The sequence below is a fragment of the Stegostoma tigrinum genome, chromosome 26, assembly GCF_030684315.1.
Source record: "Stegostoma tigrinum isolate sSteTig4 chromosome 26, sSteTig4.hap1, whole genome shotgun sequence".
Lineage (NCBI taxonomy): Eukaryota > Metazoa > Chordata > Chondrichthyes > Orectolobiformes > Stegostomatidae > Stegostoma > Stegostoma tigrinum.
In genome coordinates this window covers 1,350,878-1,364,223 of record NC_081379.1, presented here as the reverse complement: position 1 = coordinate 1,364,223, position 13,346 = coordinate 1,350,878, and the positions used below count along the sequence as shown (strand labels likewise).

The 13,346-nt window shown below is 45.0% G+C and overlaps 1 protein-coding gene across 1 annotated transcript in view; it reads left to right on the top strand.

Moving 5' to 3' along the window:
- LOC125464066 (syntaxin-2) overlaps positions 1-5,311 on the top strand; it is a 72,622-nt gene extending 67,311 nt beyond the window's left edge. The window contains exon 10 of the mRNA XM_059654883.1: positions 3,769-5,311. Coding sequence (XP_059510866.1) covers positions 3,769-3,849 — 81 coding nt within the window. The 3' untranslated portion in view covers positions 3,850-5,311. The remainder of the gene's footprint in view (positions 1-3,768) is intronic.
- Positions 5,312-13,346: the final 8,035 nt, after the last annotated feature.

Below are 13,346 nucleotides of genomic sequence, written 5' to 3'. Positions count from 1 at the left end.
CAGGAGCACAAAAGCTGACGTTTCGGGCCTAGACCCTTCATCAGAGAGAGGGATGGGGAGAGGGAACTGAAATAAATAGGGAGAGAGGGGGAGGCGGACCGAAGATGGAGAGAAAAGAAGATAGGTGGAGAGGAGAGTGTAGGTGGGGAGGTAGGGAGGGAATAGGTCAGTCCAAGGAAGACGGACCGGTGTAGGAGGTGGGATGAGGTTAGTAGGTAGGAGATGGAGGTGCGGCTTGGGGTGAGAGGAAGAACAGGTTAGGGAAGCAGAGACAGGTTGGACTGGTTTTGGGATGCAGTGGGTGGGGGGGGAAGAGCTGGGCTGGTTGTGTGGTGCAGTGGGGGGAGGGGACGAACTGGGCTGGTTTAGGGATGCAGTTGGGGAAGGGGAGATTTTGAAACTGGTGAAGTCCACATCGATACCATATGGCTGCAGGGTTCCCAGGCGGAATATGAGTTGCTGTTCCTGCAACCTTCGGGTGGCATCATTGTGGCACTGCAGGAGGCCCATGATGGACATGTCATCTAGAGAATGGGAGGGGGAGTGGAAATGGTTTGCGACTGGGAGGTGCAGTTGTTTGTTGCGAACCGAGCGGAGGTGTTCTGCAAAGCGGTCCCCAAGCCTCCGCTTGGTTTCCCCAATGTAGAGGAAGCCGCACCGGGTACAGTGGATGCAGTATACCACATTGGCAGATGTGCAGGGGAACCTCTGCTTAATGTGGAATGTCATCTTGGGGCCTGGGATAGGGGTGAGGGAGGAGGTGTGGGGGCAAGTGTAGCATTTCCTGCGGTTGCAGGGGAAGGTGCCGGGTGTGGTGGGGTTGGAGGGCAGTGTGGAGCGAACAAGGGAGTCACGGAGAGAGTGGTCTCTCCAGAAAGCAGACGTCAGCTTTTGTGCTCCTGAGATGCTGCTTGTCCTGCTGTGTTCATCCAGCCTCACACTTTGTTATCTTGGATTCTCCAGCAGCTGCAGTTCCCATTATCTCTGATATTTGGTGGCAGTGACCTTCTACTGAGCAACATCACTTCCAGAAGTAAGAACTGAGGCAGTGGTGCTCTTGCGCCAACACTCCCTCCTCCTCAAGGCAACGCTTTGAGTTGAATTAAATTGGTCTGAATATCTAGTGGAGAGCTCTTGCCAGCATAGCCTAAAAGTACTGGAAACTCCCAGCAAGTCTGGCAATATCTGTAGAGGGAGAAAAGCAGAGTTAATGTTTTGGCCAGTGATCTTTCACCAGAATGTGGGATGCCCCTAATTCCGCAGCCTTTTGTCATAACTAGGAAGCTATCGAGAACAATCTCCAAGTCCCAGCAGTAGCTCATACTTTGCCTTACTGATGGCTGACTCCCTTGACAAGTCACTTGTTTCTTAGGACCATTGAGCTCCAAGTGTTGCTGGTTTGAGATGTAGAATCCAATCGATAATGCTTTTACTTCAGTGAGTCAATCTTTGGAAAAGAGTAAGCTAACAAGTGTCCAGGCTCTGAAAAAGCAGCGTTTCTAGACATTTGAAGCAAATGCGGGGACACACTCAATGTCTTGACTCTTACGTTGGTGGATGGTTGAGGCCTGCAGTTCTGAAGCAAACACAAGTATTACAGATAAAAATGTAAAATCCCAATGCTGTCTTTGTTTCAGTAAGATTAACCAGACTCTACGCAAGAATGTATACGCACAGCATAGGTCATCCTATTCTGTTCCATCGTTGGTGTGATTCTGTGTGTGTGCAGCCTCTTGACTGAGTCGTGAAACCAAGTCTGAGAGTTGGTGCAGATATCACAGGTCCTGCAGTGCTGCAGTTTGGCTGGAATAAGGGTTAACCCTGGACTGATATCCAATGAAGTATAAACACAACAACAACAAAAACAAAGTTGCTGGAAAAGCTCAGGGTGTCTGGCAGCATCTGTGAAGGAGAAAACAGTTAATGTTAATGTTTCAGGTCTGGTGACCCTTCCTCAACTGGGGAAGAGTCACTGGACCCAAAACGTTAACTCTGTTTTCTCCTTCACAGATGCTGCCAGACATCCTGAGCTTTACCAGCAACTTTGTTTTTGTTCCAATGAAGTACAGTTCAGATCCCACCATGACAGTGTTGAAAATTTGAATTCAATTTGTTTCTTTAAAAGTGAAATCAAAAAGCTGGCACCATTAAAACGACCCTGAAGCTAACCTTCTATTGTCGCCCACTGAGAGCCTGCCAGTCTGTGACTCCAGTTCCCACAGCAGTGAGGTTCATTTAAAGCTGCCAACTGAAATGGTCAAGCAAAGAACATATCAACAAATAAAGACATAGCCGGTGGTCCACATTCCTGAAGAGGGGCAGGGCTTTCCCCTAACCTCTCCTGACTAACATGTCCTCTCGACCAACCTGACACATTAAGAAAAATAACCAGGTACTTGTTTTGGAACCTTGCTGGGTGCAGATTGGTTGTCACATGTTATGTACATGATTTCGATGTGAACATGGGTTGTATGGTTGGTGCATTTGCAGATGACTCTAAAATTGGATGTGTAGTAGGCAGTGAAGGTGGTTACCCCTCAGTAAAACAGGACCTTGATCAGATGGGCAAACGAGTGACAGATGACGTTTAATTTAGATAAGTGTGAGGTGCTACATTTTGGAAAACCAGGACAGGGGCTTATACACTCAATGGTAAGGTCCTGGGGAGAGTTGATAAACAAAGAGACCTTTGGAGTGGAGGTTCACAGTTACTTCAGAGTGGACCCCCAGGTAGACAGTGTAGTGAATAAGCCATTTGGTACACTTGCCTTTATTAGTCAGTGCATTGAGTATAGGAGTTGGGAGGGTCATGTTGCGGCTGTACAGGATATTAGTTAGACCACTTCTAGAATACTGTGTGAAAAGCCAGGGCATAGAATATGGGAGGAAGGAACCCTGGTTATAACTGTATAAAACGCTAGTTAGGCCACAGCTGGATTACTGTGTGCAGTTCTGGTTGCCACATGGGCAGCAGAACATGATCTCACCGGAGAAGGTGCAGAGAAGATTCACCAGGATGTTGCCTGGGATGAAAGGTCTCCATTATGAGGAGGGACCGGATAGACTGGGCTTATTTTCCCCGGAGCAGAGGAGGGTCTAGGGGAATCTGAGGATATACAAAATTGAGGTATAGACAGAGTAGGTCGTGACAGTCCCTTCTCATTGTGTCTAAGACCAGGGAGCATACATTTAAGATGAGGAGTAAGCAGTTTAGAGGAGATCGGAGAGAGAATCTTTCACCCAGAGCGTGGTAGGTTGTGGAATGTGCTCCCTGAGAGCATGGTGGAGGCAGGTACGCTCTCAGTTTTGCAGAAACATCTGGATGAACATTTAAAATGCCAGGGCAGAGTCACCTGTGGACCAAGGGCAGATAAGTGGGATTAGTGTATTTGATGTTTGTTGGTCTGCATGGACATGGTGGGCCAAATGGTCTGTTTCAGTGCTGTATGTCAGAGTAGTTAGGCTCTGGAATGCACTGTCTGGAAATGTGGTGGCAGTATGTACAATTGAGTCATTCAAGAGGATATTGGATGATTGTTTGGACCAAAGTAACCTGGAAGGCTATGGGGAAAGGGCAGGAGTTTGGCAGTGGGTAACAATGCTCATTTGAAGAGCCACTGTCAGAACAATGGGCCGAATGGTTTCCTCCTTCACCATGAGGATTCTGAGTCAGTGTTAATTCAACTGAAATGATCATCTCTGCAATTTTAATGGAGAAACATAATATCCAAAATGTAATATATTTTACCCCTCTGTCTTCTCTTTCAGAAAATATTCTACATTATGATCTGTGTTGTGGTCCTGTTAGTCATTATTGCAATTATCATAGGAGTGACTGTGCCATCGTAGCGGTCACCTCCAATGGAACCATTCGCCAGGAAGAATTGCTAACAGGTCTTGCATTGCTGAATCAGGCTAATCATGCAGCTGAGCCTTCTAATACCACTCTCTTCCCCATCCCACCCACTGCCTACCCCACCCCCTTTCTTGTTCTGGGATGATGCAAGTGTAGCAACAGCAAACAGCTGGACTGCTTCAGACCAAAGCATTTACTGCCATTAATTGACCAGTTGTACAGTTCTTGACCATTTTTATACCATTGTAATGTTTACTTTTTTTAAAGTTTAAAAATTTGCTTTGGAAACTGTTTATAAAGATTGCATTAATTGACATTGGTGACCATGTGGCTGCCACTTAAGGAAAGCAAGCACAATACCATTTGTATCATCTTTTTTGATTAATATGTAAAAGCGTATTGCTTTCTCTCCCCACCCCGCACTTTGTGGTCAACAAGCGCTGACACCCCAGCAGTCTGCTTCTCCATCTCTCTCTTTCGTGCTGGCGCACATGTATTTTATAAGAAGCATTGATTTGAGCCAACCAGGATGTAGCAGCTGCATTGACCATAACTGGAAGTGACAGTCCGGAAGGCCTGACTTGATGCTGACTACACGACATTGCTTATTGTAAGGGAGGACCACCACCACGAGAGGTACCGTGGTGTAATGTTTTCACGTTGGGCTTTGGCCAATTGGTGACAGGACCTACCACCACATTCCACAACACTTGTTCATAAGTTAGGAGCTAAGTGTTTTATTAAGGGTTAAATTTAGTGATGAAAATGTGCAATGCCTCCCAGAACAAAGAGGCTGGTTTACACTTTTAAAAAGATAGTTTAAAAACAACTCCACTTCAGCAAACTTGTATTTAATAATTGTACTTTAAGTCATGCTCCCACTTATGTTTACATGTTTTGAAAAAGGTAAAAGCCATTAAGACAGATACATTGTGTTGTTACAGCTGTCATACGCATTCTAGTTAGATTAGGTGAATGTATGACATTGCAAAATTATTTTGTACCTGTCTGTATCCTTTAATACATTATGCTAAGATGGACACTAAATGTTTAGAGTGTGTGCATGCGCGCACGTGCATTGGTAAAGGCAAGCCAACCTGACCAGTTTGAAGTTAACTGTATATTTCTGTTTTAAAACAAAACTCAAAATAAACTAAGGATTGTTTTGAACAGTCCTACAAATACAAAATTATTGATTCACTAATCTCTTACTGTGTGCCTTCATGTGTAACCTGAGCACAACAATCAAAATTAGATTATTGTAGCAGTATACCATGTTAGATTTGCTGAGACATTGCCTTGTTAGGTTACTTAGGTTATCACTGTTTATGGTCAGTTTTTGAGTTATGCTTTTTTAATATATACACTTTCAAGAGTTATGTAATATCTTCTAATATGTAATATCCTCTTTGCTGTAAAAAGAACTAAACCTGAGAATTCTGTATTCAACCCTCTGTAGATATTTTGAAATGTAAATTAAATTTGGATTGCATTCGTATTTCAGACTGTAAATTGTTTTGTTTAATTTGGAAATAAATAATATCAAAGCCATTCCAGTGATCCAGTTTGAGAGTGTACGTAGAACAGTACAGCACGTGAGCGGGCTCTTCAGCCTGCGTCTGCACAAAAAGCGATACCGTTCTAAACTAAGATAATAAAATGTGAGGCTGGATGAACAGAGCAGGCCCAGCAGCATCTCAGGGGCACAAAAGCTGACGTTTCGGGCCTAGACCCTTCATCAGAGAGGGGGATGGGGAGAGGGAACTGGAATAAATAGGCGGGGGGGTGAGGCGGGCTGAAGACGGAGAGAAAAGATAGGTGGAGAGGAGAGTATAGGTAGGGAGGGGATAGGTCAGTCCAGGGAAGACTGACAGGTCAAGGAGGTGGGATGAGGTTAGTAGGTAGGAAATGGACATGCGGCTTGGGGTGGGAGGAAGGGATGGTGAGAGGAAGAACAGGTTAGGGAGGCAGAGACAGGCTGGGCTGGTTTTGGGATGCGGTGGGGGAAGGGAAGATTTTGAAGCTAGTGAAGTCCACGTTGATACCATTGGGCTGTAGGGTTCCCAAGCGGAATATGAGTTGCTGTTCCTGCAACTTTTGGGTGGCATCATTGTGGCACTGCAGGAGGCCCATGATGGACATGTCGTCTCAGGAATGGGAGGGAGAGTTGAAATGTTACACCTGTATTCCTCATGCAGATGGCCTCAAGGCCCTCCACTTCCTGTCCTCCAGGCCCGACCAGTCCCCCTCCACCAACACCCTCGTCCGCCTGGCTGAACTCGTCCTCACCCTCAACAACTTCTCTTTCGATTCCTCCCGCTTCCTACAGCCAAAGGGGGTGGCCATGGGTACCCACATGGGCCCAAGCTATGCCTGCCTCTTTGTAGGTTATGTGGAACAGCCCCTCTTCCGCACCTACACAGGCCCCAAACCCCACCTCTTCCTCCATTACATTGATGACTGTATCGGCACCGCCTCTTGCTCCCCAGAGGAGCTCGAACAGTTCATCCACTTCACCAACACCTTCCACCCCAACCTCAAGTTCACCTGGGCCATCTCCAACACATCCCTCACCTTTTTGGACCTCTCGGTCTCCATCTCAGGCAACCAGCTAGAAATTGATGTCCATTTCAAGCCCACCAAATCCCACAGCTACCTAGAATAAACCTCCTCCCTCCCACCCACCCTCCTGCAAAAATTCCATCCCCTATTCCCAATTCTTCCGCCTCTGCTGCATCTGCTCCTAGGATGAGGCATTCCACTCCCGCACATCCCAGATGTCCAAGTTCTTCAAGGACCGCAACTTTCCCCCCACAGTGGTCGAGAACGCCCTTTACCGCGTCTCCCGCATTTCCCACAACACATCCCTCACACCCCACCCCCGCCACAATCGCCCCAAGAGGATCCCCCTCATTCTCACACACCACCCCACCAACCTCCGGATACAACGCATCATCCTCCGACACTTCCGCCATCTACAATCCAAACCCACCACCCAAGACATTTTTCCATCCCCACCCTTGTCTGCCTTCTGGAGAGACCACTCTCTCTGTGACTCCCTTGTTCGCTCCACACTGCCCTCCAACCCCACCACACTCGGCACTTTCCCCTGCAACCACAGGAAGTGCTAAACTTGCCCCCACACCACCTCCCTCACCCCCATCCCAGGTCCCAAGATAACCTTCCATATTAAGCAGGGGTTCACCTGCACATCTGCCAATGTGGTCTACTGTATCCGTTGTACCTGGTGTGGCCTCCTCTACATTGGGGAAACCAAGCGGAGGCTTGGGGACCGCTTTGCAGAACACTTCCACTCGGTTCGCAACAAACAACTGCACCTCCCAGTCGCAAACCATTTCCACTCCCCCACCCATTCCTTAGACGACATGTCCATCATGGGCCTCCTGCAGTGCCACAATGATGCCACCCGAAGGTTGCAGGAATAGCAACTCATATTCCGCCTGGGAACCCTGCAGCCCAATGGTATCAATGTGGACTTCACCAACTTCAAAATCTCCCCTTCCCCCACCGCATCCTGTCTCTGCCTCCCTAACCTGTTCTTCCTCTCACCCATCCCTTCCTCCCACCCCAAGCCGCATCTCCATTTCCTACCTACTAACTTCATCCCACCTCCTTGACCTGTCCGTCTTCCCCAGACTGACCTATCCCCTCCCTACCTCCCCACCTATACTCTCTACCTATCTTCTTTTCTCTCCATCTTCGGTCCACCTCTCCCTATTTATTCCAGAACCCTCACCCCATCCCCATCTCTGATGATGGGTCTAGGCCCGAAACGTCAGCTTTTGTGCTCCTGTGATGCTGCTTGACCTGCTGTGTTCATCCAGCTCCACACTTTGTTATCTTGGATTCTCCAGCATCTGTAGTTCCCATTATCTCGTTCCAAACTAATCCCATCTGCTTGTATGTGCTCTTAATCCCTCTCTTCCTTGCCTGTTTGTGTCTCTCTGAATGCCTCATAAATGTTACTATCGTATCTGCTTCTACCACCTCCCTGGCAGTGCATTCCAGTCACACACCACCCTCTCTTTTCTGAAAAGAAAACTTGCCTCGCACATCTTTAAACTTGCCCCTTCTCACATTTAAAGCTATGCCCTCGAATATTTGAGATTTCCACCCTGGGGAAAAGATTCTGATGATCCACCCTATCCATGCCTCTCATAACTTTATATACATTATCTGTTCACCACTCGGTCTCTGACACTCTCGCGAAAACAATCCATGTTTGTCCAATGTCTCCTTGTAGCTAATACACTCCAGTCCAAGCAACATCCTGGTAAATCTGTTTTGCACCCTGTCCAAAGCGTCAATGTCCTTCCTATTTTGTGACGACCACCGTTGTCTACAATATTCCAAATGTGGCCTAACTAAAGTTTAATACAACTACAATATGGTTTGCTGATGTTTAAACTCAATGGCCTGAGCAATGAAGGCAAGCATGCCATTTGCTTTTAGTACTATAGCCAGTTGTGTTGCCACTTTAAGGAAGTTGTGGACATGCACTTCAAGATCCTTCTGTATATCAGTGCTGCTAAGTGTACGACTGTTTACTGTATATTTGCCTCTTACATTTAACCTCCCAAAATGCATCATCTCTCACTCATTCAAATTTAACTCCACTGCCATTTCTCTGTCCAATTTTCCAACTGCTTTACATCTTGCTGTTCCTTTCACAACCTCCATCACTATCTGCAGTCTACCAATTTTCCTGCAAACTTACCAATGAGACCATCCACGTTTTCATCCAAATCATTTTTACAACAGATCCTTGTGAAACACCACTAGCCATGGACCTCCACTCAGCACTACTCCTCCACAGTGATCCTCTGGCTTGGTCATCGAGAACAATGTTGTATCCAACTCACTGGATCCCATGTGATTTAATCTTCTGGACCAGCCTACCACAGGATCCCTTGTCAAATGCTTTAGTAAATTCCATGTAGACAACATCCACTGCCCATCTTCATCATCTTTGAGTTTTTCAAGAATACCGTCCCTGCAAAATGCAATGCTGATTATCCCAATAAGTCCATTCTTTTCCAAATGTAAGTAGATCCTAGCCCTAAGAATTTTCTCTAATTTCCCCACCACTGATGTACCATTCGCTAGCCTATAATTTCTTAGATTATTGCTGTTGCCCAAGTCAAACGAAGGAGCAGTGTTAGCTTTCACTCGTCCTGTGGGTCTTTTCCTGTACCTAAGAAGGATACAAAGATCTCTGTCAATGTCCAGCAATCTCTTTCAATAACTGATGGATCCCAGCAGGCCAAATGGACTTATCTACCTAAATGTTTTTTCAAGACACTAAACATCATCTCCTTAATATTGACGTGTCCTAGAATATCAACATACCTTTCCCTAATCTAATCATCATCCATTTGTGAATATTCTCCTTTGTGAATATCGATACAATAATCTCATTAAGGACCTCATCTACTTCCTCTGGCTCCAACTATAAATTCCCTCAAGTGGACCTACCCACTTCCTAGCTACCCTTTTGCTCCTAATCTAGTCATAGAATGCTTTGGAATTTGCCTTATTTTTCTCACCAAACACATTTCATGGCTTCTTATAGCCTTTCTAATACTTTGTTTGAACTTTTCTGTGGTTCCTTCATATTCCCCAAGGGCTTGTCTAATTTCAGTTTCTTAAACCTTCAATAAACTTACTTTTTTTGACTAAACTTCCAATATCTCTTGTCATCCAGTATTCTGGAATCTTGCCATCCTTATCTCTTATCATCACAGGGGCATGCTGATCCTGAATTTTGATCAGCTGGCCTTTATCGGACTCATGCTGAATGTGGATTTGCCATCAAACAGCTACCCCCCGCCAAGTCTAATTTCTCCCATTCCTGACTAATATTGTTGTAATTAGCACTTACGCCCGAGTACCAGTTTCATCCTTATCCAGAACAGTGTTTCAGAATTATGATCACTATTCTCAAAATGCTCCCCCACTGAAAGGTCAATCACTTGGCCAGGATCATTCCCCAATGCAAGGTCCATTACAGCCCCTTCCCTAATTGGGCTCTTTACATTCTGTTTCAAGTCTATGAATTGTTAATTTACAAACTAAATGGCTTGTAACATCTGACTGGTCCTGTGGAGAGGTTGATTTTTTTTTGAGTAAAGAAAATTTAAGGGGAAGTTTAATAAAGTTGTTTACAATTGTAAATGCTTTGACAAATAAGGAGAAACTGCCTGTTCAAAAGATAGACCCAGAGGGCAGGTTATTTTAAAAAAAACAGATAACTTCAGATAATTTACAAAAGAACCAGATGATTTTTTTTCAAACAGGTGAAAGGGAAGCTGCAGCAGTTTCAATGATAGCTTTCAAAAATGTGAGTTTTGAAAAAAAATTTGAGAAAATGTAATTGTTTATTCAGTTACCTGGCACAGGCCCAGTGGGCTGAATGGCAGTGAGATGCTGCAAAAATCTTAGTTATTCCGATTGAGCGAAGTGGAAACTGTTTCTCTGCACACATATCTCCCTCGAGCCTTCTCCTCCTGTCAACAATCTCAGAATAAAATCAACACCTTTGACCCAGAGCACATCCTCTCTCTTGTCCAAAGGTCCCCGATAGCAGCCATTGTTATTCCTGGGAAAATCCAATCCCAGACTGAAATCTACCCTGGCGGGTCGTTAAACAAAAAATTCGTGTTGTGCACTCTCAAACATAAATATGCAATGCTGCAGATTGAGGATCAGCATTAAAACCATTTATTTCAGAAAAGCAATGAAGATAAAGTGTCATAAACCAATGTATTTGCATTTAACACCGTTTGGACAAGTCTGAAATGTAGGGTGAAAAGTATAATACCATCTATCATGACACCATCCCTCTACAATACTCCACTATCAAATAGAGCTCCCTTTGTTATCACATCTATAGGTTTGATTTAACTGGTGTAGCTTCAATTTCTGTTCTCGGGAGTTTGATAACCTGTTCGTTGATTATTCACACAATGAAATTTAAATTGTCTTCATTTCAGATAGATCCTTCAGGATTCTAATCAAATGCTTCTGGTCTGGAATTTTTAAACTATAACCCTTACTTTGAGGTAATCAAGTTCCTAACTGTTCTGAACTAACTCCTTGCTCCTAGAGAATTTCTTACAGTGAACAGGAGCCAGGTCTTCTGTGAACTGAAACAAAAGTTCTCCAACCAATGCGTTTTTCAGAAGGAAAAATGATTTTTTCTTTCTTCTAAACAGAAAGCAACTTAAGGGCTTTTCTAAATGTAAAATGCTCATGCTGCAAATAAACTCCAGAATTCTAGGAAGGCCCAAGTCACCTGATTTTTGATACATTTTGGTTTAAAATTGTGGCTGCAGAAATATTGACAATTACTAAACCCTCTCAACTACAAATAAAACAAAATCATTGTGCCACTAGTTCAGAATCCAAACTCTAAATGATGTATGCAAATTTCTCACATTGCTAACTAAAAGCTATGGCTTATGGCTCGACACTAAGGCCTGGGATCCTGTGGACCTTACCCATCCCTGGTTTTCAGTTATGGCTGATCCATACCTTCCCAATAATGGACCTTGAGACAGGAGTAACAGAGGCATTGCTACATTGGCTATCTTCATATCTTTCCAATAACTCGCCACCTCACCCTCCCCTCATTTTGACTGTCTTTGATTTCTCTTGCTTTTAACTTTTGTAAACTGCAGAAGCCAGCTGTACCTGGAATTCCAACACAAAAGCAGGCTGTTCAGCCCAGCTGGTCTATGCTGCACCGTTACCTTCCACCTTACAGTGCTCTGAACTGACTTTGTTCCCCTCATGTTAAATCTAACTTCCTTTTAAACAACAGTCACTGAGACAACGGTTTCCACATTCATCATTCTCTCAGGCAAGACATTTGTAACAAATTACCGTTCTGATTCGTTAGCAATCTATTTATGATATATAAATGCATCCTGTGTGTTATCTGTAGATTCACAATGCCAATAAGGAAGGAATTCCAGGATTTTGACCCAGCGACAGTGAAGGAACGGTGATATATTTCCAGGTGAGGATGGTGAGTGGCTCGGAGGGGAACTTGCAGGGGGTGGTGTTCCCATGTATCTGCTGCCCTTGTCCTTCTAGATGGAAGTGGTCGTGGGTTTGGAAGGTGCTGTCTGAGGATGTTTGGTGAATATCTGCAGTGCATCTTGTAGATGGTACACACTGCTGCGACTGAGCGTCGGTGGTGGGGGGAGTGGGATGTTTGTGGATGTGGTGCCAATCAAGCAGCTGCTTTATCCTGGATGGTGTCGAGCTTCTTGAGTGTTGTTGGGGCTGTCCCCATCCAGGGCAAGTGGGGAGCAATCCATCACACTCCTGACTCGTGCCTGGGAGATGGTGGGACAGGCTTTGGGGAGCCCTCACACAGAATTCCCAGCCACCTAGTTCTTCTAGTTCTCGTGGCTCTTGGTCTTTGTGGGAATGTGGAGATCAGAATGGTGCATAGTCCTTCCAAGTGCTTCATTGCCACATTCTGTCATTCACTTTGTCATTAGACTGAATCTGCAGAGACTGCACCAGGGTTAATTTAAAACCCCTGCAGTTATTATGAACTGCTACATCCAAACCCTGGGCTGGTCTCCAGATAATTAATTGGAACCTTATGGTGATGATATTGTTGAAGAACAAAGGCTTAGCATTATGCAGTGTTGTTTTCTTTTAAAATGAAATAAATAATGCTAATGAGCAATTAACCTGCATGGGAGAAGTCTGCCAGGTTGGAGCAGATCCCAAGAATTCAGACACTGAGACCACTGAGACTCAGGCACATTTAAAACTTCTTTTGCAAGCCAGCAGAGACCTTCGCCCATCTGTTTGTCCTGGATCCTGTCCCAGATCCCAGCAGGAATCTTGCTCTGACCCCATGGTTCCCTCTTGTGTCTGTTTTAATGCAGCATTCTGATGTTGTTAATATTCAACAATGTGTCATTCCAAAATCAAACCAAATATCTTCAGAGTAAAAAGAAGTGCTGTCTTGTGATGTCGCTGGGTCAACATGTTGGAAATGCCTCCCTCACAGTGCTGCCTCTACATCTCATGTAGTGCAGTGTACAGCGCGATGGAGGGATTTGGAAATACAGGAAGGACAATTGTAAATTCAGGGCTTTGTGGGAGCAGGAGTGAAGGTGGATTTCAATGAGTACAGGTTATTGGGGGAATGTGTGTTAAAACATTTGCAGAGGAGATGTGATGGCATCAGGGTGGAATGTGAGAAAGCAGCTCAGGAAGAATAATTATGTGATTCTGAGTTGCTAATCTGGTGCTAATGGTGACATGAGTGAAGTTTCAGATGTAACAGATACAGACCACAAAAAGACCCTGAGCTTCCAGTTGCCTGCCACTTTAACACACCACCCTGTTCCCTGGCCAGCATCTCTGTCTCAGGCTCGCTGCAGCGTTCCAGTGAAGCTCGGCACAAGCTGGAGGAACAGCACCTCGTTTTCCACTTGGGAAC